At 35.6% G+C, this 22,203-nt stretch overlaps 4 protein-coding genes across 4 annotated transcripts; 1 reads left to right on the top strand and 3 right to left on the bottom strand.

Annotated features, from left to right (window-relative positions):
- Positions 1-3,490: 3,490 nt before the first annotated feature.
- On the bottom strand, positions 3,491-5,180 carry LOC132173789 (RING-H2 finger protein ATL46-like). Its single transcript, XM_059585395.1, has one exon. It carries the CDS (start codon positions 4,707-4,709, stop codon positions 3,573-3,575), a length of 1,137 nt encoding a protein of 378 aa, XP_059441378.1. The 5' UTR covers positions 4,710-5,180; the 3' UTR covers positions 3,491-3,572.
- A 2,256-nt stretch (positions 5,181-7,436) lies between these two features.
- LOC132173788 (probable inactive receptor kinase At2g26730) lies at positions 7,437-10,314 on the bottom strand. Its single transcript, XM_059585394.1, has 2 exons — positions 8,948-10,314; positions 7,437-8,276 (listed from the first exon to the last, which is right to left on the bottom strand). Exons 1-2 carry the CDS (start codon positions 10,203-10,205, stop codon positions 7,660-7,662), a joined length of 1,875 nt encoding a protein of 624 aa, XP_059441377.1. The 5' UTR covers positions 10,206-10,314; the 3' UTR covers positions 7,437-7,659.
- A 1,842-nt stretch (positions 10,315-12,156) lies between these two features.
- LOC132173794 (ubiquitin-conjugating enzyme E2-23 kDa-like) lies at positions 12,157-15,995 on the bottom strand (the record flags this gene model as incomplete). The annotated part of the gene is given in 6 exon segments (XM_059585400.1): positions 12,157-12,583; positions 13,046-13,174; positions 13,448-13,500; positions 13,730-13,844; positions 14,495-14,574; positions 14,751-15,995. Coding segments are annotated over 6 exon segments (555 nt in total). The 3' UTR covers positions 12,157-12,449.
- Positions 15,996-17,052: 1,057 nt separating this feature from the next.
- Positions 17,053-17,928, top strand: LOC132173556 (uncharacterized). Its single transcript, XM_059585072.1, has 2 exons — positions 17,053-17,078; positions 17,175-17,928. The coding sequence occupies exons 1-2, from the start codon at positions 17,053-17,055 to the stop codon at positions 17,926-17,928; spliced, it is 780 nt and encodes a 259-aa protein (XP_059441055.1).
- Positions 17,929-22,203: the final 4,275 nt, after the last annotated feature.

The following is a 22,203-nucleotide window of genomic DNA, read 5'->3' as shown; positions in this document are numbered from 1 at the left end:
TCTAGACTTCTAGTCAGAGGGTCTATTGGGTCTTCATAGCTATTTTGGTGAGTTTTGTCCTTTGTTGTTGGCAGATCTTGGGCACTGGTGGGGTCGTACCTCCGTTACTTTTCTTTTAGCTAAACTAATGGATTGCAATGAGGCATGGCTGGTCGAGGGAGGGTGGTTCGAACACCCAACTATCCGTAATGCTTTTGGGTTGGACTAAGGGTCTTAAAAGTGATTTGATCACTCCCAAATGAGCCGTAGCAGTGATCAAAATTATTTTCATGACCGTTTATTAATTTAGTTAATGAAATAGTGACGGAAGTACTAAATTAATATTTATCCCTAAGTCAAGTACAATGTACGATACAAATTGAAATCTAAATTAAAAAAAAAAACAAAACAAAAAAGAAAACCTAAGTACTAAAAAAATAAATAATCCTATTAATTATTGCTTCTAGTTTTGTCTCTTTTATCTTGTTCAATAAACATACTTTCCCATCCAATTTCGTTAAATGGAGGGAAAAATGTAAAATAGTGTACATGGTTATACCGATTTATAATAAGTTTTTCGTGATATAAAAATATTTTGAGAGTTTTTTGGTGGTATTTGAAAATAACAAATAGGTCCATGTATTCAATTACTATTTTTTTTTTTTTTTGTTAATAGAAATCGTTAAATGCCACGTTAGTACTAATCAGATTATAACATATGGCACTCATAATAAAAATAAATAAATAAATAAAATATAAGTATATAAATATATAAGAACTATATATATAAATTATTATTTTTTTTTAAAAAAAAAAATAGAATAGGGGTAGTCAAGCCACCCTTTTGCCAAATGGGGGGTGACCGAATTGCCAGAGTTGGTTCAGCCACCCCTGCTAAGCATATCTGAGGGTAGCCAAACCACTCCCAATAACCATTGAGGGTGGTTTGACCACCCCTAAATGAACTCTTAAAAAAATTGAGGAGATGGTTCAACAACCCTAGTGGCCGTTGGAGATTGTTTGGCCATCCCCAGATATGCTCGACAGGGTTGGTTTAATCTTTTGTTGGCATTTTTTATAAGATTGATCGCTTCTTTATAATAACTTATAAAGCCTAGTCTCATCTAGTAAGAAATCAATATGAGACTTAGTATCAGAAGAATCATTATAATTTACTCACTTTATATGAGTTATTTATCTTAATATGACGCTAAAGTGCTAAGTGAAAAGTAAAGAAAATGCAATCAAGCTACTGCCCGTTTGGTTATCTTAGCATTGTTTTTTTATAATGTTTGAGTTGTGCTTCTGCTTTTGCAGGACGGTTTGATTGCTTCTAGTTGGCATCTTTTGCTACTACTTAATGTGTTACCTTTAAAAATCATGGCAATATGGCATATCAACTCTCAACTCCAACCTACAGCATGCTGGATTAGGGGTTCACAGGAAGATCTTGCGACTTAAATTGCAAGAATGTGTATATTTGGTTCTCAAATCTTCTAAATTATGATCCAATCCTAGCCTTCAAGTCTTGTTCAAGACATATATATATATATATCTATGTTACCCTTGGCAATTAGTTGAATTAATTGTTAAATTATTAGTTATCCCAAAAGCTTAAGCTGATAGGAAGATGCAAATTTAATTACTTAATCATTACTTTAACACTCCTCTCATCTGTGGGTTCAAACTCTATTTTTTTATAAGTGAGGTCCAACACGTAAAATATTTAATTGAAATAAGGGGTGAAATAACAGAGTCAAGGTTTGATCTATGGACCTTTGGCTCTGATACCATATTAAATTACCAGTTATCTCAAAAGCTTAAGCTGATAGGAAGATGTAAATTTAATCACTTAACCATTACTTTAACATTAACATTGACAATTCATAACTTGTTCAATATTATTACAAAGAGTCATAAATTGAGCTTCCTTGAGTGAAGGTTACCGATTAAGAGGTAAAGTAGATTATAAGAAAAGGTGGTTAAAGAGAATCCCAAGATAAGGAATTCAAATATGCAATTCACCACAATTATGATCCAAGGTAAAATCTTTGATGGGGTATCAGAATCTTGGTCACTGTTATGATTTCCCCTATAGAGAGAGAGAGATTGCGTTTTCTATGGAGTAGCAAAGTAGGGAAAACTTAGTCAAAGAGCTTGCACTATTCATCTGGAAAGTATATGCTATATGAACTACTTATACTTGTGACATCTTGTTAATCATAGGATTTAATCTTTTTACACTTACACGCACAATGCTAAAGCATTCCAACAACACCATATTATGATTTGGCTGGCCTTGATGCTGAATATTATACCTGATCTTTCCTAATAAGAAAATTTTAGGACAGACCCTAATAACTTGGATCAAGTTTTGGCGGCCATAATCTCTACACCCTCCATTGGATGCAGAATTTTGCATTTCCTGTGAATTTCTAAAGGAAGATGACCTGTTCTGTGACATTTGCAAGAAATGTAATGGGGGCAGATGCAAGAGATTTGCCTCTAGTAGTCTCACATTTTCTTTTAAAGTACCCTTTTTACAATTCTCACTTTTTCTAAATGCGACATGACAACTTCCACTCTGTTGGATTCTCATTGTAAGTCAATGGAACAAGATAATAAAGGATGAGGGACTAGAACAAAAAGACTGGAAAAACCTATGTGTGGTGACTGTATGAAGCCCAGAGGCCCAGGATAAGAGAGAGCGAGAGAGAGACCCACACCAACTTTGAAACAAAGCTATCATGACTAAAGAGAACTTTAGGTTAAAGGATGAGCTTTTATGACTAAAGATTAGAGAATGACGACAGTATTATAGAAAAGTATAGTAAATCATACTTCATTTGATTTGAAAGGAGCACTTTATACACACCAATATGAAAATGAGTCTGGCCCCCTTAAATCATTAACTATACCCGAAATGCCATCAATTTTTAACTTCATATTGCAGTCAGTAGATTTAAGCATAAACATATGGAAAATTATAGGCACTGCATAGAAATTTGTGGGTGGTGACAATAATCAGGCATGTTTTCCGGGGACTTTCTTACCTATTTACTTTCTGAAAGGAAAAGGCTTATTGACTGTTTACAATTAGCATAATTCTTGGCTAATCTGATTCTTGGGACTTTCTTTCACCAAGCTATGCCCAATAAGGTAAGAGTACTGAAGAGTGGAGGAAAGTAGTATTCAGGTGAAGATCATAAATGCATGTGCCATATTTTTGAGAGATAATGCGAAGCAATCCTAGCTAGCTTTCAAAAGGTTTGATGTACATCTGAAATGTTAACAAAGGAGGCCTTAAATTTCACATGAGATTGTAATAATATAATTAAAGCTAATGTTTCTACATCTCCCCCAAAGAAAATTACAATAAAGAACTTCTCTAACAATCTTGAAGTTTCACTACCGCACATAACAGGCATGCTGTTGTCCCTTGAAATTTCAGGCAAAAGATGAGAAAACTAAGAGGTAAATTCGTTCCCAATAACTAGAAATAAGAAAAACAGAACACAAACATTAACAGACTTTTTATATGTGTAATAATTCATTTATCAATAGAGAACACAAAAATTGTAGTCATACATATTTTATTCAGCTCGATTTTCATTATTAATTGGGACACTTACATTAAAAGAAGGCGGTAGATCCATTCGATTGTTTGAAGAACTTGGGACTCTGCTCTTCTTTGACCACAGCCAGATCTTGGATACAGAAAAGCTATCACCTTTGGTACAGCCACTGATTTTCTTGCTCTCCACATCCCCATCAACTGAAAAATTGGAGAAGAATCCTTTCTCTTTGTCAAGCTTCACATTACTACTTCCATCACCACTGCCATCACCATCACCACTATCAGACAATGCCACTTGCAGAGTTGAATCATCAACTACATACTGAAATGTACCCATTGAATAACATCTCCTAGCATCCAAATTACAGCTACTGCTCTCTCCTCCTCCCTCTCCACTGCCAACTCCATCATGGAAGCTTCTGAACTTCCCAAGTCTTACAGAAAAGACCCTCTTTTCACCAACATCTTCCTCTATAGTTATTGGCCTATGAGTACCAGAAAGCCCATTCTCTCTATCACTAGGAAACCTATTTGATAGCTCCCTGGAAACATTAAAATTAAATACTGGAATTTCAATATGATTACCAGGCCCCAAAAGAGTCCTTCTACAAAGCGGACATGTTGAGTTTGAGAGAAGCCATGTATCTATACAGTCCATGTGAAAAGCATGACTACAAGTAGGAAGCAACCTCAGCTTGTCCTGGTCAGAAAATTCACACAGACAAACAGCACAATCAAATGGCTCCTTCAAACCCACTATATCTACATAGTAGAACACAGGCAGAGCATCTATGGAAGATTGGTCTAGACCTGAGTCATGTAAGCGAAAGAGCTGTTGAAGCTGTCTTTGGAAAGCACGAGAACCAGAGGTTTCTGGGTATCCATTTGATTGATAAATAGCTGAAGAAGATGGCCCTTTCATGAAAAATCTTACAAGTAAATGGAGAAGACCATAGATGAAGAAGATTACTGCTAGAATTACTATAAGCAAAAGAAGTACTGGACTGATTCTGCTAAAAGATGATGTTGAGGTTGCTTCTTTCTCATAGTTGGTACTGTAATAAGGAGCAGAGAATGAAGAGAGAGATGGCTGAGGAGGTGGGTATGCCAAACTTCCATCTTTTTTCTGGGCTTCATAGGGAATGCTAAACATTTTGACAGATGGGTATGCTAAAAATATAATCTTTATCACAAATGTCTTTTATACTTTTGAAACACACATTTAACTCCAACTCCAAGAGTAGAAATATTAATGTAGCTGGAATTATGCTAAGCTGTTGACAACCATCAAATTCTCTCGGTTTTATGAGGAAAACAAAATGCTTTTGGATGGGGATTTTGCTGCTATTACATGAAAGCCGAGTGAATGAATTTTCAAGATTAGAAAGAAGATGGGTTTTTGGAGAACTGAGGAGATGTTAAAGGTTGCATACGTACCATTTGATATGGGAAGCACACAGGAAACCATTAATAGAGAAATGCAGAGTCTCTGGTTGGTGAAGATGAGATTTTTCTGGTTTTGAATTCTGTTTGCGCCACAGGAGTCCCAAGAGGGAGGATTTTTTAGTTGTTAGTTTTATATAGATGTACAACAGCAGGGTTAAGGGAGGTGGGTGGGTGAGGGTGTGGCTGTGGGGAAGTGGAGTTAGAGGACATAGTGATGATAGCAAACATGACCTAAAATAGATTTTTTTTCCTTTCCCTTTTTTGTTTTTGTTCCAATTACTTTATGTTTGGCAAAGTAAATTTAAACAGTTAAAAAAACTAAAACACATGGAAAGTAATTTTTGTTTTTTTTTTTTTTTACCACAAAGTAAGCCAAATTCATTACTCATGTATCTGGTGTATGGATGTACATTTCCTCCTTTGACAAAATCCAAGGGGCCTACCACTTGCAGGTGTTCAGAAGACACAATCGAGGAAGCTGCATAGGGCTAATCATTAACTCAAATAATATCAAACAATCCTCAAAGCCCTCTTCTTTCTTGCCTCCCTCATTTTGAGATTATGGCTGACCACATCACAAGTGAAATGGGGGAATGATTAACATCTCCACCATTGCACACAATTCGATTGCCCACAGTAATCTTTGTGGCTTCTTTAATAATCACAAATGATCCAAATGGTTGCCTATCAATGATGATTGCCCATCAATCTTGGCATGACTGCAGTTATCACCCCTTTGTGGTGGTAAAAATTTTCAACAGGAAAAAGAAAAAGGTATTTCTGACTTGACAAAATAAAAGAGGATTTTATTTATTTATTTATTTAAATTAATGCAAAGAATACTTGGCAATAGGTCTTATTAGAACTTATAAAAACAGTGAAATATATGTTGGCTTCTTTTTCCAAAGTAAGAGACGTGCACATTGTTGAGTTTCATTTGGGTATGTTTGTTAATGTGATTTAGAAAATATTTTGTGTTTTTGGTTTGAAAAAATGTTCTTATGTAATATAAATGTGAACATTAATTTTAGAAGTGTTTTTTTGGTTGAGTATACATTTAAGAAATCGTGTTCTATAGAGTATATTTACTTCTTCTTTTTTTTTTTTTTTTTAAAAAAAAAAATCCAAATAAATGTAGAACCTTACTTGCAAAATAAATTAAAACTAAGAAGTTTAATTGGGGTTGCTGTGCAGTCACCCCTCCTCCACTTAGAGTGGCCACATGCCCATCCTAATTGTTTTTTTTTTTTAAAAAAAAAAAAAAAATAATAATAATAAATTAAATTAAATAAGTTAATTCTTACCTCTACAAAAATGATTTATTTTGCTAAAATTTTTCTAAGGAGGAGATGAGGCAAATCCCAAAGGTGGACAAATCATGATGGTGGGGGGCACTGCGATACTTCTTTTTCTTGCATACATGGCATTTAATCACAATCAATTAGCGCTAGGGGTGGGCACGGGTTGGGGCGGGGCGGGGCGGGTATCGATATTTTTCTCACCCGCCCTGCTAATGCGGGTTACGAAGAATTGTCCATACACTGAGCACAATGAAATCAGGTCACGGGTTGGTGTTGTGGAAGTGAGGTAGGTCGGAGAGTTATGTAGTTGGGTTTCTCTCTTCCTCAAATCCTCTCCTTTCTTTCCTCCCCCGGCTTCTCTTCTTTCTTTTTCGTTTCATCTCTTCTGCAGGTTTCTTCTCCTCCTAAACAAACACAAGTTACACAGCCGCTACATTAGAACCCTTGAATGTTGAATCAAACCTAAACCAAAGAACTTGGAATTAAATCTGGACGAGGGAGAAAAAAAATTGAAATCTGGACCAAGAACTTGAGATCTCTTGAGAGAGAAAAAAACCTGGATCGTGGTCTAGAGGTTGGAGCGGCGCAGTAGCCTATGGCCTGAGGATGTTGAGCGGCGGCGTAGACCAAGAGAGAAGCAAACGAGAGATGGAGAGAGAGTTGCTAACGAGAAAGAGAGAACAGACCAGAGAGAGAGCAAGTGAGACGATAGAGAGCAGGAGATGGAGAGAGTAGACGTGAGAGACGAGAGAGAGGAGAAACGGCGCAAGAAAAAAATGATTAAGGTTAGGGTTTTTTTGTTTTATACTTATGCGGGGTTGGGTGGGTACCTACAAGGAAAAAATTTCAAAAACCGCAACCCGCCCTGCCCCGTGCGGGTTGGGAGAAATCTACCCGTACCTGCAAAAAAATACTTAAAATCCGCGCGGGCCTGGGGGGATCGGGGGAGGGTTGGGTGGGTTTTTGCCCACCCTTAATTAGCGCACTCAAAGTAGATGAATTCGAAGGATTGCGGGAGAAGGATCCTCTGAAATGGAAAGGAGCCGATTTCTTATTCAAGAGGAGCAAAATTATCGAAATTGCGAAGAACAAGGATGCTCTCCATTTCAAACTAGTACTGGTGCATTCATAAATAGTGATAGGTATAATTAGCAAGCATTGCTATAAGATGATGAGTATTGTAGTATAATATTTAAGATGAAGTACATTCATACAATCATCAATGTTGAAAAAAAGAATTGTTCACCACACAAATGGATACTGGTGTGCTTTAGACACTCTTATGTAATTTCCTTTTCTTTCTGGGCAGACACTCTGTATTTAGATATAGGGATGAGTAGACGAATTTTTGTACTCTCACAGCGGACGTGTGTCTCCCATATATATGTGTGAGCCTGCATTAAAAGATATTGAGCTCTCTTCTTCCTCTTTCAATGTAACTATCATGGCTGCAACTTGACTCATGGTAGGCCTTTTATTTGGTGAAGGATTTATGCACTTCAAGGCTATCTGCAACAAGTTCACCATCCTCTCTTCACTAGCACCTTCTGTGAGCAGGCCCTTCTCAAACACTTCTACTGTCCATTCCTCTCTCACTACTGTCTGCACCCATGTAGCCAAATCAAGCCCATTGTTCTGCACAAGCTTTCCTGTGAGGAGCTCCAGGAGGATCACACCAAAGCCATAGACATCAAGCTTGAAGGTGCCATATGCTTGGCCTGCACTCAAATGTTTGTTTTTGAAATCTTTGGTTTGGGGAAGAAATGATTCTTCTTGATTTTCCATCATCATCAGACCGTATTCGCTGACGCATAAATTCATGTTTTTGTCGAACAAAATGTTTGTTGATTTTAGGTTGCCATGGGCTATCCCATCTTCTTGCAGCTCCTTGTGCATGTATGCCAAAGCCTCAGCAATGCTGGCTGCAACAATTAGTCTGCTTCCCCAGTCAAATGTATGGTCATTTTGTGGTCCTGAAAATCAACAATGACTCAGAAAAATATTTATATAGTTCTTATATGATATTCGTGGCGTTTAGGCCCTGGAAAATACATGGGAAAAAAGAGAGAAAGAGAATGGATGTAGCATGCCACAGATCCAATGATGAGGCATGGTGTACAGTTTTGTGCTAATATTGTAATCAGATTCTTAAGCAACCTAGAAACTAAAATAGGTTTCATGTGACACTTGAGTCTATGGGTATTAGAATATAAATTAAATGATTAAATTTATTCATTCATATCAACTTAATTGGTATAGTTTCATAATTCTTCTCCCGGTACAAAAGCTCTTGATTCAAGTCATTCAAGACCCACATACATAAGCATTTATGCTTGCTTTATTCTCTCTTATTGTACTAATCTCTTGTTTGATATGTTAAATCTGTCTTTTATTACTCTAACACTCCCCTCACGTTAAGACTCAAGCTCTTCCTTAATAAGTGAAGCGTTGATATAAAATATTTAATTGAAATTGAGGGTAAATTGACAGAAACCACGTTTGAAACTCACGACTTTTATTCTGATACTATGTTAAACGATCACTTATCGTAAAAGCTTAAACTAATAAGAAATGATTGAAGGGGCATGGAAGAAACTAGGTAGACTAACATTGTAGAGAAAATATATTGAGAAAGAGAAGTTACCATGGAGAAGCTGGAAGAGGCTGCCATTCGGCTGATATTCATAGACAAGAAGCTTCTCTTGCTTAGAGCAATAAAATGCAATCGGTGGCAATATATTTGAATGCCTGGTTCGTTCTATCTTCTGTATCCTCCTGCGGAAATCTTCATCAGAAATTTCCCAATCCTTGATCCTCTTTACAGCCAAATTCACCCCACTATCGAGCATGACTTTGTAGAGGCTTCCATGCTTTCCTCTCCCAAGCAATTCAGCTGGAGCTCTAAGCAAATCCTCAAATCGCAGAGAAGGCACCAATGGACTCGTGAGAAGTACAAGGGTAGATGTAATGGCTGAACTTTCAATAGATGTCATTGAATATTCAGACCTGTTTACACCAAACTTGAACTGATGATCAATGGGTGTTTCACTAGGCTTGTAGATGCTTGCATCCCCTGCCACTCTATTATTTGGAATTGGAACATCTACCTTTTCTTCTCTCTTCTTCTTTTTCTGGATTAATTTGACCGCAAAGAAGAGCACTATAACTATGCCAAGAATCATATAGCCAGCATATACAAGAAAGCCATTAGTTGACGATGCCTTTGGTTCCATTATAGATGGTGGAGGAGCAGGTGGGCAGGGAGTAGTTGACACAAGTTGTCCACATAATCCAGGATTACCCAAAAAGCTGTTTGCAGTGAAAAGGCCATGGACATCAGGAATTGGACCGCTGAAATTGTTGTTGGAGACGTTGAATTGATCAAAGTTGGAGAAATCAAAGTTGGGTATTCCTCCACGCAGATTATTAATCTGAGCTAGAAAGTTTCTGAGCCCTGAAATCCGAGGCAGATCAGGAAGCTCACCAGAGAAGTTATTGTCAGATATCTCCAGCCTCTTCAAGTTACCCAAATACGAGAGAGAATCAGGAAGGCTACCAGAGAAGTTGTTCCCACTTAAGTACAAGTGAGTCAGCTGCTTACATTTTCCAATCTCTTCTCCTATTGTTACATGCATTGTGTTGTCTTTCAGGCTGAGAATAAGCAGATCCTTCGCCATGCAAACAGAACTGGCATCAAAAACTCCACTGAGACTGGATTTTTCAATACCTATTTGCCACACAGAATTACTGCGCGGATAACAAGTCACTCCAGCCCAGTTGCAATGATCTGAAGTCATGTTCCAACCCCAGTTGGCATCTCTTTGTGCATTTCCTCCTGGTGAGAGTTTGTCCATGAATTGAACAAGCGCCTGCTTCACCTCCTCCTCTTGTGAAATTGCCATTGGAGTGATGACAAGGATCAAAATGGGGAGTACCCAGATGGGAATTCTGTCCCTCTTCCTATGGCAGAGTTCAGATTTTTGTGCAAATGGCTCTATGCTTTCCTTATTTATCAACTGGGTTTGGCTAGTTGTAATGGCAGAAGAAGAAGAAAGTGCATGTAATAGGCTGATTAAGCTTATATCTGTCAAGACTGCCACTTGGCTGATATTACCGAGGTAGCTTGTAATGGTCTGTAATAATGTGACTTGCAGTAAGTGTTCATAGAAACGAGCCAAAAGGCACAAAAGTGGCGTTTGGAATAATTAGCAGCCGGCATTTTGAAACAGTCACATTTTGAATGCCATGCCCTTCTATGTTGGCTTCTCACTAAAATATATATATCGTCAATTATCATATTTTTATGTATGAAAGAGACCTCCTTTACACTAAAGTTACATTCCCATCAACCTAAAGGGGTAGTTAATGATTGCAATTTTTTATACGACCTATGAATATAAAATTAGCAAGTTAAGGTTAAGGGATTTAACTTGTTTAATTAAATAGACCGAGTTAGAGTTGACTTATATAGTTTTCTACCCATTTCTCAACATGATTTAAACCTGATACGTAAATATAAATACTGACGCCCCTGTGGGTAGTAAAAAAGTCTAGATTATTAAAATCTGCTATGCTTCTAGTAAAAGAATGTAGAAGGTAGATATCAAAGAGACATGCCTGCTTCAATGAAGCAAAAGTCATTCAGCAGGGAATAAAGAATCAAGATGGTCTTCTCAGAATGGTAAATCTGTCTCAACTGTTAAACACATTGAATGAATTTTGTGATATATAGTATGTAACCAATAAATGCTCTGCCTTCTCCCAGATCGGCCAGTAATCTGAGATGAGCCAACAACAATACCAGGCAATGACTTCTTCAAGCACAAATAGCTCAAGCTGCAATTGGACCTCAACAACTCATAGGTTTTGAGAGCATGCCGGCTCGATAGGTTTTGAAGCTTTTGGCGATAAATTTAAGTGAAGCATTTTCTTTATGTTTAAATATTAATTGAAAAAAAAAGGTTAAAGTTATTACTCTCTTTGTGGGTGCAAAATTACCAATTATGTTATAATATAAATTAAATGATTAAATTCATCTATTTATTTTAGTTTTGAAATAAGTAGTGATTTAAAAAAATTAAGTTTTTATTTTCAAGTTTTTTCTAATATCTCTTGATAATATGGCTTCGAGACGACGGTACTATGATTTTGATAATTTGAGAGAGAGAGAGAGAGTGTTTGTGTTTGTTAGATTTTGATTTTTAAAAAATTTGTGTTTGTGTGTGTGGGAGACTTTAGAACTCCCATACACTGACACACATAAATCAACACTCATAGAGAGAAGAGAGGTTTATTAGGCATTAGTTAATTTTTTCGGGAGATATAATGCACATGATTATGTTTTGGTGTGTTTGTGTGCGTTTTTTTTTTTTTTTTTTTTATTCAAAATGTCGTGTACCATACTTAGGCCTTAATCTTCATCTATAAAAGAAGCCTTCATAATTTTCTAATACTTCTGTCATTTTTTTCTAAGATTATATATATATTACCAATACTACAATTATTTGAAAGGCTTTGGTAGAATTCACTCATAAAAAAATCAGCTTGTGATGAGAGAGTGCTTAAGAGCATTCACAGTACTTAATCTATATTTCTATGCAAAATGGCTAACTAAAACTGATCAGGAAGGGATTTTGCATTTGCTTTTAGATAAGCTGATGAAGGTGGTTTTGGCTTTTTCATTAGCCATTTTAACCAAAAAAAGTAGAATGGATAAACCACTGGAAATAAGAGCTTAATATCACACCGTTGAGAGATTGCACTTAAGCCATATGTGACATTTAGTATTGTAACAACTAACAACCAATAGGACCTTAACATAAACATGCAAAAATACAGGACAAATCCTCAACATACATGAGAAGGCCACACACTACATTCAACCATCTTTAATCTCACAAACTTATAATAAATACTTATTTATAATACATCATTAGTAAAAAGATATGGATTAACATGTGGATTCCTTCTGTTTCTTTGTTTTCCATTCCATCCCCTGTATCTTTAAATATCAGTACAGGTGTCACAATAGAAATATCCAGCAAAAACTAGTAACAATTGAAGAGTTTAGTATATTATAGGGATTCATTGCTGCTGGCTGCTATAAAGATGGTTTTGAAATCAGAGAATGATGCACACCAAGTTCATTATGGGTCGCCATGTCCAGCAATATCATCATCACTAGAACCACTTTCTTCGTCACTGATGTCCTCATCGTTACACTCCCCTTCAAGTGTGGAATTGGTGATAGTCTCCTTCTTTGCATATCGCTCACAGTATTCTGTTTCCACAAATAAAAGTGGAACAGCTTATATTTGTAATTCCAGATATGACGTTCATTGCATTGCATAATTTAAGAAACATTCTCATGGATGCATATATCTTAATTACGCTTAAATGGCTAAAGTGTAATTAAGATAGTTTGTGGGGAATAATCTAGGAAGAATCTTGTATCAGGGCCACAGGCAGAAAGTTGATGACACACCATTTGATGGGCCTTCTTCAGGAGATATGTAAATGAGCAAGATATATTAGACAGTCCAAATCATCTTATCAACCTAAATTTCATTTCACACAAAAATGTCATGAAAATACCCTCTTGGAAGGCCTCTATGCCACTGCAGAGTGACTTCCAATTTGCAAAGTTTTCAGATAGTCGTGATTCTTCCTTGAAGTTGGTTTGCAAAAAAACTCATGAGTATTGCAAAAAGAAAGGTAGATTAGATAGTAATAAATTTTTCACCTTTTACTTTCTGATCATACAGCTTCCGATCCTTCATCATCAATGCTCCAGCATCACGATTAAATGGGTGGGAAGGATTCGGATCAAGCAAGAGCTGTGGAAGGAAAACTTCAAACACATTTAACAGATCTGTGGCAGAAGAAATCATGGGTATATTATGTGAGGAATCCAAGTGAATCCAAAAGGTTTAGAGAGAAATAGAGAGAGAGTTTGCTGACTTCTGCAACAGTAAAAGCATACAAAAAGATTGGTCATGAAAATTGTTACACATTCCGACCAGGGAGGGAGACATGGGGACCATAACACATGAAAAGCTTGAATAGAGACAACTGTAGAAAATAACCTACACAATAGTTGAAGCTTTTACTCAAAAAAAAAAAGGAATTGAAAATTGATGATTACCAAACGTTGGACTCCAAGATTGATTAATAACATCCAAGCACACAGAACCAGATCTGCAATTGGTGAAATAGAAAAACCAAAGTCAGCCTTCTTGATAACAATCTTAAAGAATATTACCAGCAGTCGTAGTGTTTCTAAATTGTAATAGAAGTTATAGAACTGAACTTTATATGACCAGTGTTCCAGCTGCTTTGTTCAAGCAGTTAAAATATTACTAGGGCAGAAGAGTTTAGTTGGAAATGATAAAAGATGAGACTGCTTTTTAAGGTATAAGTTGCTCACCGTTCATTAACATTTGGGTGGTATATCTTGTTCACAAATGCAATAGACGGAGACTTATATGGATAAGTGTCGGGAAGCCTAACATGGACTTTCCAAACCCCGCCTTCATAAAGGCCTGAAACAATCACAGTCATATAACACAAAGAATATAATATCAAAGAACAAAAATCTAAAAAACCAAAATGGCTTTTAAGAAAGGGGGAAAAAGGGAAAGCTCTCAGAGGAATCACTCAGTAAAATAGGAATGACAATGGTAGAAAAAACTGGATTTTCCTGAACCATTCTCTTCATAAACAGTGTCTCAAAAATCAACAAAACAAAAGAAAAATAAGGATCAAAACCTTATCAACAAGTTGAATTTAAATTTAATTTTCCATTATCTCTAAGCACCATGTAGCCCTGTATGTCTATTGACATCAACAGGAAGATAGTGGATAATGCACACTTTAGCTAAGGGTCATTGGACAACGTACACAAAGGTTTCAGGGTGGGATAGATATTAAGGATCTTTTGCTACTTACACGGAAAGCTATTGGATCTCTTTTCTCTGCTGTAAGATTTAAAAGCATACAGACCATAAAGTTTTCAAGGACTTGGCAAAATTAATATTCTTTAGGATTGATCAGCAAGCAAATTCTGAATTCATTCATAGAATTCAATATTAACATGCACCCACAAGGAGAGAGAAAGACACAGATCATATCCGTCTAAACAATTGCAATACAACACATCATGAGGACAAAGAAGAATAGGTAAGGGTAGTACTTTCTTTTGGACCATGGAATTCCACGTTAATTTCATTGAGTCCATCATTTATCATCTCCACAGTATAATCATGCATCATCCTGGACAGCATTAACACATGTGAGAGGTGCAGCAAATAATGATCATCACTCATAACTTCAGCATGTGAAAATGTAATTGTAATCTTGAAATAAAACTCATGATACAAGGCCAACTTGGTAAAGAGCATATAAATATATATCTTTGCATGGAGATTTAACAATATTGAGCAACTCACAAGTTCGTGACATCCATCTCTCTCCTCTTGCTTTGAGAAGACATCTTAGTTTTTATAAATTAAACTCCACAACCTGCTAGGATCCAACAAAGAAACTCATAGCTTTCCCAGTTGTTGATTAAAGAATTAACTTCAATAAAACCAAACATACACTTGTGTTCAGCAATATTCGGAGATACAAAATCGTTGTACATAAAGTAGTTTGACGTACAGGAATATGCACATACCGGTTTTTGCAAAGACTTACAAGATGTAATATGAGATGGATAAGCAGGAACCGTATCAGAAACCTGAAATTTTGCTTTACAGCTAAAACTAGGAACAAGGAAGTCACATATCTGTTGATCTAAAGAAGAAAAAAAACACACAGCAAATCACAACATTTTATAAGAAGATCAGCTAAATCTGACTAAAAAATCAAAAAAATTCTTCGATAAACCACAGACATCACGAAACAATGACATATCAAATAGTTAAACTTGCACCATTAACACCCATTTTGTTAAACTTTCAAGATAGGAAATCCTACATTCAAAAGGATATTTGGATGATATCACAAAGGAAATCACCACTGTTAGGTTTTGTATTTGTGTTGGCAAATCCTAGTATCAAAACATGGGTCATTTGGATTGTAATTGATTATATTTACAGTTGAGACTGGTTCGAAATTTCATTCAAGGCTTGCATTTTATAAACACTTGCTCGAGTCTGCAAGTTCGGACGTTAAATAAGCAAAAACAAAAACTTAACTTGATTCTTGCTCGACAGTCGCTCGAGTGAGTTTACAAGAATTCTAATTTTGTTCTAAATGGGATTTCCTAGTTCAACCCAAATTATTCCCCTTCCTATAAATATCATGCTTTACACAATTTTTTATGTGAAAAGATAATAGAGAGGAAACCTGAAAAAGCTTAAGAGAGAGAGAGAGAGAGAGAGAGAGAGAGAGCTTATTCCTTTCTTGAGCTTAACCTTTCTAACTTCTCTCCTTATTACCAAATTACTATGAAATCCTAAATTCTCTTTTGAGTGTTGGGGTCCGGCTAATGAGTTCATTAGAGCTGGACTTCCAGAGATCAAACTAGTTCGTTCGTGGCAAGTCACTTAAGAAGAAGGCCACTTTTTTGAAGCTGCCTTGGAGCGGATATCGAGTGTGTTACTCGTAGGATTACAAGTCTTGCTTTGAGTCTACAAAAATTTTGTGAATCCCGTGCATTATCTTTTTATTCACTGCACTTATATTTTGGATTTTTTTTTTATTGATTTTGTTTGGCTTGTGCCTCTCTTAATTTTAATTGGAAAAGTTTGTCTTGGAACATCTATCCAATCCCCTCTAGGTGTGTTTGTTTGGGTCTAAACCGTTTTTCAACCACTAACAGGCAAAATTAAAGGTAAGTGATGAAACAATGAAAATAACTTGAAGGCAGCACAAAACACTGATAGATGTTATAGGAAAAATGCTAATGAAACCATTATTGTGTCACCAATGGATGTATATAACAAAGGCAGACTATTATAAGAAATAACATGAAGAAAGTAGTAGAGGAAGAAAAAGGACGAACCATTCTCACAATAAGATTGAAATGCTACATCATCCAACTCCAAATCTAGTTCGTTTCTGAAAATGGACCTTTTGCATATGCAAAAAAACACAACTCCTGGATCAAGTAAAAAGTTTCTAAAACCATCTCTAACCAACATAGCAGTGAGAGTATAACTCAGATTTCTTCAAATGGCTTGCTTGCAGCCCAAAAACACTACTAGCCATAGAACTACCGGTTTCTCCGGCATAAAATCTGTTAAATATTTAGTGGATTAGATCTTGGTGGATTCCATAGCATGACTAACCTCAAAGTGGTATAGGGTTTAAGGACAAATATATTTAACATTATAGAATCCAGAACCATTTCCCTTCAAATGCCTCCGCATCAAGCTCAAACCAGTTATCTTCCTTCATAGAAGCATGTACCTATGTTATCATTTGGTCGTCACACAATATACATAGCCTATTTATGTTGTATCTTTAACAACAATTTAGCCCCTACGCAGCGAAATGATGCAGTAGCACACATTATCTGTCAAGGATCAATACAACAAACACCATGAATCAACACAACAATTGTATTCCTCTTTAAATTTCTATTCAAGGGCATGACAATGGGGCTATCAAAAGTAATTCTAAAAAAAATATTCAAAATACCTAAAAATAAATAAATTCAAAAAGACAATCACATTCATGTAACATAGGTAGAGTCAGCAAATGACAAAAGCTGTAATTTTAAATCAAAGAAGTTGGAGAAAAATTATGAAGTTGAGGAATATTGCTAAAAGGTTTGTAAAGTTTGAGGTTGGTAATGGGGAAAATATTCATCTTTGGCTGGATTCATGACATCCTTCTGGTATTTTGTTTGAGGTTTTTGGGTATAGGGCTATCTATGATGCTCAGAGTAGTGTGGAGGCTAAGCTTTCTTCTGACATCCTTAATGGTGACTGGTTTTGGAGACTGGCCAGGTCTGATGCACTAGTTGAGATCCAAGCTAGGCTTCCTCAGATAAGGATTGGTCCTCATGATAAGCCTTTATGGACTTCTTCTAGGAAAGGTACCTATGTTAGCTCAGAAACTTGGGAGCTTCTTCGCGAAAAGAAGGTGGAGATTGTTTGGTGGAAGATGGTGTTGTTTCCACATGCCATTCCCAAACATGCTTTCATTTTGTGGCTTGCTATGCAGAACAGGCTTATAACAGGTGATCAGTTGATCAGGTGGGGATATAATGGTGATGTTAAATGTCTTTTCGATCATAATCAAATGGAAAGCAGAGAACATATGTTTTTTGAATGTAGTTTCAGATATCAAATTTGGAAGTTTTGTATGCTTCGATGTAGAGTGAACAATCCTTCTGTAATTTGGGGTGAGATTATGCAGCTAGGCATCAGTCAATGGGGGAATAATGCTCTTAAAGGTATCCTCTGCCACCTGGTCTTAGGTTCTGTAGTTTACAACTTATGGTGCACAAGAAATGATATAAAACACTCCAGTCAACCAAGCACAGAGGAGCAGCTCTTGAAGAAAATCCTTTGGAAAGTGCAATCTAGACTAGCTAGGAAGGGGAAATTCCCTAAGACTAGAGAGAATCTGATTTTAGCCTCTTCATGGAATTCACCTGCAGATTTGTTGCTGTAGGTCTCTCTGCAGGTTTTTTGTAGTCTGGTTTGGTTTGTTGAGTGTGTTCTCTTTGAAAGCTGGTCCATCTTTTGGGAAGGCTTTCTGGTGGTGGTCTTATGTTTTGCTTGTAATTTTGCTGATAGCAAGCTGGTTTCTGCAGCTTTGTGTTTTTTCTAGTTTTGTTTTGGTTGGTTTTAAACCTCTGTGAGGTTGTGGTTTCGGCCTTATGAAAGGGCTTGTATATGGTGCTACTTTGTTGATTGGTTTGTTTGCTCTTAATGAAGTTTCTTATTCATCAAAAAAAAAAAAAAAATTGCGTCAACTTGCTCGATTTCCCAGTGAAATGAGAAAGAACACTCATGGTACAATCTTTAATTTGCACTTCACAACAACAATTAAAGAATCAAATGGTCTCATGGGGCCATCAAGAAATGATCAGAAAAAGCTATAAGCAGTGTCTGATGCACAATGCAACCACCCAATTCACAACCACATGCTCCATCTGCACCAACAGAGAGATACAAGGGCCAAGCAGAAAAAAATTGAATCTTACTATAAAAAAAACCATGTCAATCCCATATTCACATCAAATCTTCACATTCATCACTTATATCAGCAAAGAACTAGCGCATTATGACTAACATGCTAAAAAAAATTTGACCAAAAAAGCAAAAAAAAAATATAATCTGATTGGTTCCTGACAAAATCCGTGAAAATACAAAGAAAAGCTGTCTTACAGTATGCCACTCAATTTCAGTAGAGCAAATGCCACGGGATGAAGCTTCGCTTTCTGATCGGAGAAGTAAAGTCCCCAGAACCAAACGTGTCACGCGCGTGCCTTGTGATATCCGAAGAAAGCGAGCCACGTGGCTTTCATCCGTTAATCAGGAGTTAAGGCGCGTCAGTGTGTGCCGTTGAATTAGGATCTACTTCGTAATCTTCACCGAAAAAAATAAGTTAGTTATAATGAAAGATCATTTTTATTTCCTTAAAGTACAAAAAGACAAAAATATATTTTTACTATAACTAATTGAATATTCTCTTACTCGAACTGAGACGATGCTGTTAGTATTAGATCGTTGGAAAAGAAGACTCGAGAGAAGGACGTTTGAGGCATCAGTTCTTCATAATTTATTGAAGAATAAATTATTCATTGAGTCAATATTTTTTTAACATTATTAAAAATTGTCAATGATTTTTTAATGAAAAAAATATTATTAATAATTAAAAATTCTATTAACCTCTTTTGTAAGTTATTAAAAAAATTTGCTAATCACCTAAGATAAAAAAAAAAATTACAATTTTAAGGATAAATGGAGGTGGTTAATAACCACGGTCTATATATATATATATATATATATATATATAATTTTTTCCACTAGAGCAATGATATCAAATGCATGCATGTATGTGTTTGAGTAGGATGCAGTGAGAAGAGGGACTTGGAAGCAGTTGCTGCCACGAAAGTGGAGTAGATAACAGCAGAGTTACAAACTCAACTTCTGACGGAAAATTTAACCTTGTTGAGAGGATCAAAACCGGTTGGCGGTTAACAATTAAAGACAATAACCGCTAATCGTAATCGCTTATACACTCTTACCTAAATGACGGGAAGGTGAAGAGGTCTTTTTGTTAAAGGGAAAAATTGTTAGCCTAAGAGAACTAGCAACAGACGTCCTATAACTTATTCCCTTTTTTATATATAGGAAAATTTTCAAAAAATCACAAAAAGTCACTTGTAGCAACTTTACTTTTGCTTTCTTATACATTATTTTAATATAAATATTTCTCTATGCTCTCTCATCTCTCCTATTTTTGTTTTTCATTGAGAATTGTGTTGAAATTTTGTAAAAAATATGAGGGTAGATAACGAACTTGTATTTTGTTAAAAAATAATATTTTAAAGAAGTGCTAGAGAGTCAAACAAATAAACCAAAAAAAAATTCCAAACTAACATGACAAGGGTTTTTTAATTAAAAAAAAAAAAGAAAAGAGAAAAGCTATAGTTCAATAAAAATACCATTTTTAGCCTATAAAAGTCATAGGTGGCAAGAGGTCATAGGCCCCATCCATAGTTGATGTGGCCCCACCCACTGATGGGCCTATGACCTCTTGCCACCTTGGAATTTTATGGGCAAAAAATGGTCTTTTTATTGCACTATAGCATATCTCTTTAAAAAAATGCAATTCTCTCTCTCTTGTCTGCCACGTCAGTTTGAAAATTTTTCTGGGTTAATTTGTTTGGCTCCCTAGCACTTCTCAATATTTTAATGGAATATGGAAACGTAATGAAAGCTATTGTAAAGTGTATTTTGATAGAGAATAAAAAAGTAGTTTTGTTCTCTAAATAAAAAATAAAAAATAAAAAAACCTGCTGCTAGTATTTTAAAAGACAGTCAAGAGAGGCAACAATTTGGCCACCAGGTATAACAACCTTTCTCATAATGTATTAGGTGTGAAAAGGCGGTTACAGTTAGCGGTTAGTAAAATTCACTAACCGCCAAGGAGGTTAATAACCTTAATAACCACTAACCGATTTTTAAATAAATTTTTTTTTAAAAAAATTTATAAAGTTCAATTTTAATAAAAAAAATTAAAAAAAAAAAAACCGTTGTTTATATGGTAATATGATAATACTTGCTACATACGAGATCATTTCTAAATTTATATATATATATATATATGCAAAATCAATCCATGTGGTTGGTTTAAATTACAAATCACTCCCTATGGTATACAAAATAATTTATAGGTCCATGTAGTTGGCATAAATTACAAATCATTCTATGTAGTATAAAAAAATAATTGATAAGTCCTCAGGGTAGGCCAAAATAACATTTTATTTCCTAAAGTCAATTTCTGTTAAGTAACTTAACAAAATCGGTTACTGTGTCACGTCATACTATTATAGTAAATTAACATTATCTCTTATATCCCTGAAAATTTACTCATTGCGTAACCCTCACTCATTTTCATCTTCCACCCCACGATTTGGGACCATTTTGCGAGAATTTGACGGTCGCATTTTGTGAAATGGCTGAGGAAGATAAAGATGAGGAAGGGTTACACACGAGGTAAAATTTTGAGGATATAAGAGATTATGTTAATTTACTATAGCAATAGTAGGTTAATTTACTGTAGTAGTATGATGTGAAGTAAGGGCTGATGTATAATCTTAGCTGGCGTAAAAAATTCATGTAAAAAATCCTAATTGTTATTTTTGAGATGATCATTATTGAATTTTGATCTATTGGTAATTTTAAATGCTACATTACATTTGGAAGGATTTTAGGAGGACTCTATAATATACATAAAGGCAGTTAATGGTTAGCGGTTAGCTGTTTTTTTAAAACCTAAAACCACTAACCGTAACCGTCTATACGATTAACAATTTTTCCTAATCGCCTTCAAAAGTAATTTGCGATTAGCGATTATTAACCGTCCGACTTTTCACTCCTAAAATGTACTCGGTAATCAAAATGAAGAAGGCATCAACAACATGCGGGTACAAGACAATCCCCTGTTCGAGAAACCGGGAGCCATCCAAAGCCCAAACCAGATGCATCCACCCCCCTCTGGCCATCTGTTATATTGATGGAATTGCTTTTTATAATGCACGACAAGCTTACATGAGCGGCCTATGATATTTGGAGAAAGACATTGGATTGCTTTTGTTATTACTATCTATGATACTTTGAAAGAAAAGCAACTACAAGAATCCTCCATCATTAATCCACAAAATTAAAAGTCCGCATATGAATAAACCGAAGACACTTGTTCTTTAAACGTGAGGTTGTGCTAATTTCAATTTCCTTGCACATTCGTTTAAGAAAGAAGGACATTGTCCCAATTAAAGTTTGAAAGCATTTTTTTTTAAAAAAAAAAAAAGTTTGAAAGAAACATTGTCAATTAAATGGTAGTTTAAAGAAGGTATGTAGACTTTTTCCTTTTTAAATCTACTATTGAATTTGTAAGACTCACATGTGGTCCTATAGATTCAAAAATAAATTAGATAAAATTTAGAATAATTCACCACCTATTCCTCAATGGACAGAAATTTCATTCAAACTGATATGGAGAAAATATCTTTCAGCCCATTTAAAATGGTACCAAGTGTTTATAAACATTTAAAACACACATTAAATTTTTAATGTCATTAATAGCAGTTTACTAAGGTTAACTTTTTTTTTGGACATGTCCACACAAGAGGGGGATTCGAACTAGTGACCTTCGCTTCATAAGGCGTGGTCCCCAGCCGATTAAGCCAACCCTTGGAACCCTTTTTTTTTTTTT

The sequence above is a fragment of the Corylus avellana genome, chromosome ca3 (assembly GCF_901000735.1).
Source record: "Corylus avellana chromosome ca3, CavTom2PMs-1.0".
Classification (NCBI taxonomy): domain Eukaryota; kingdom Viridiplantae; phylum Streptophyta; class Magnoliopsida; order Fagales; family Betulaceae; genus Corylus; species Corylus avellana.
This window is presented reverse-complemented; position numbering and strand designations above follow the sequence as displayed.

Coding starts and splice junctions, on each gene's coding strand:
- LOC132173788 (XM_059585394.1), bottom strand. CDS start 10,205: ATGGCAATTTCACAAGAGGAGGAGGTGAAGCAGGCGCTTGTTCAATTC. Junction 8,277..8,947: donor CCTCTTCCAGCTTCTCCATG/GTAACTTCTCTT, acceptor GTTGATTTTCAG/GACCACAAAATGACCATACA.
- LOC132173556 (XM_059585072.1), top strand. CDS start 17,053: ATGAAGTTGAGGAATATTGCTAAAAG. Junction 17,079..17,174: donor TTGAGGAATATTGCTAAAAG/GTTTGTAAAGTT, acceptor TTTTGGGTATAG/GGCTATCTATGATGCTCAGA.
- LOC132173789 (XM_059585395.1), bottom strand. CDS start 4,709: ATGTTTAGCATTCCCTATGAAGCCCAGAAAAAAGATGGAAGTTTGGCA.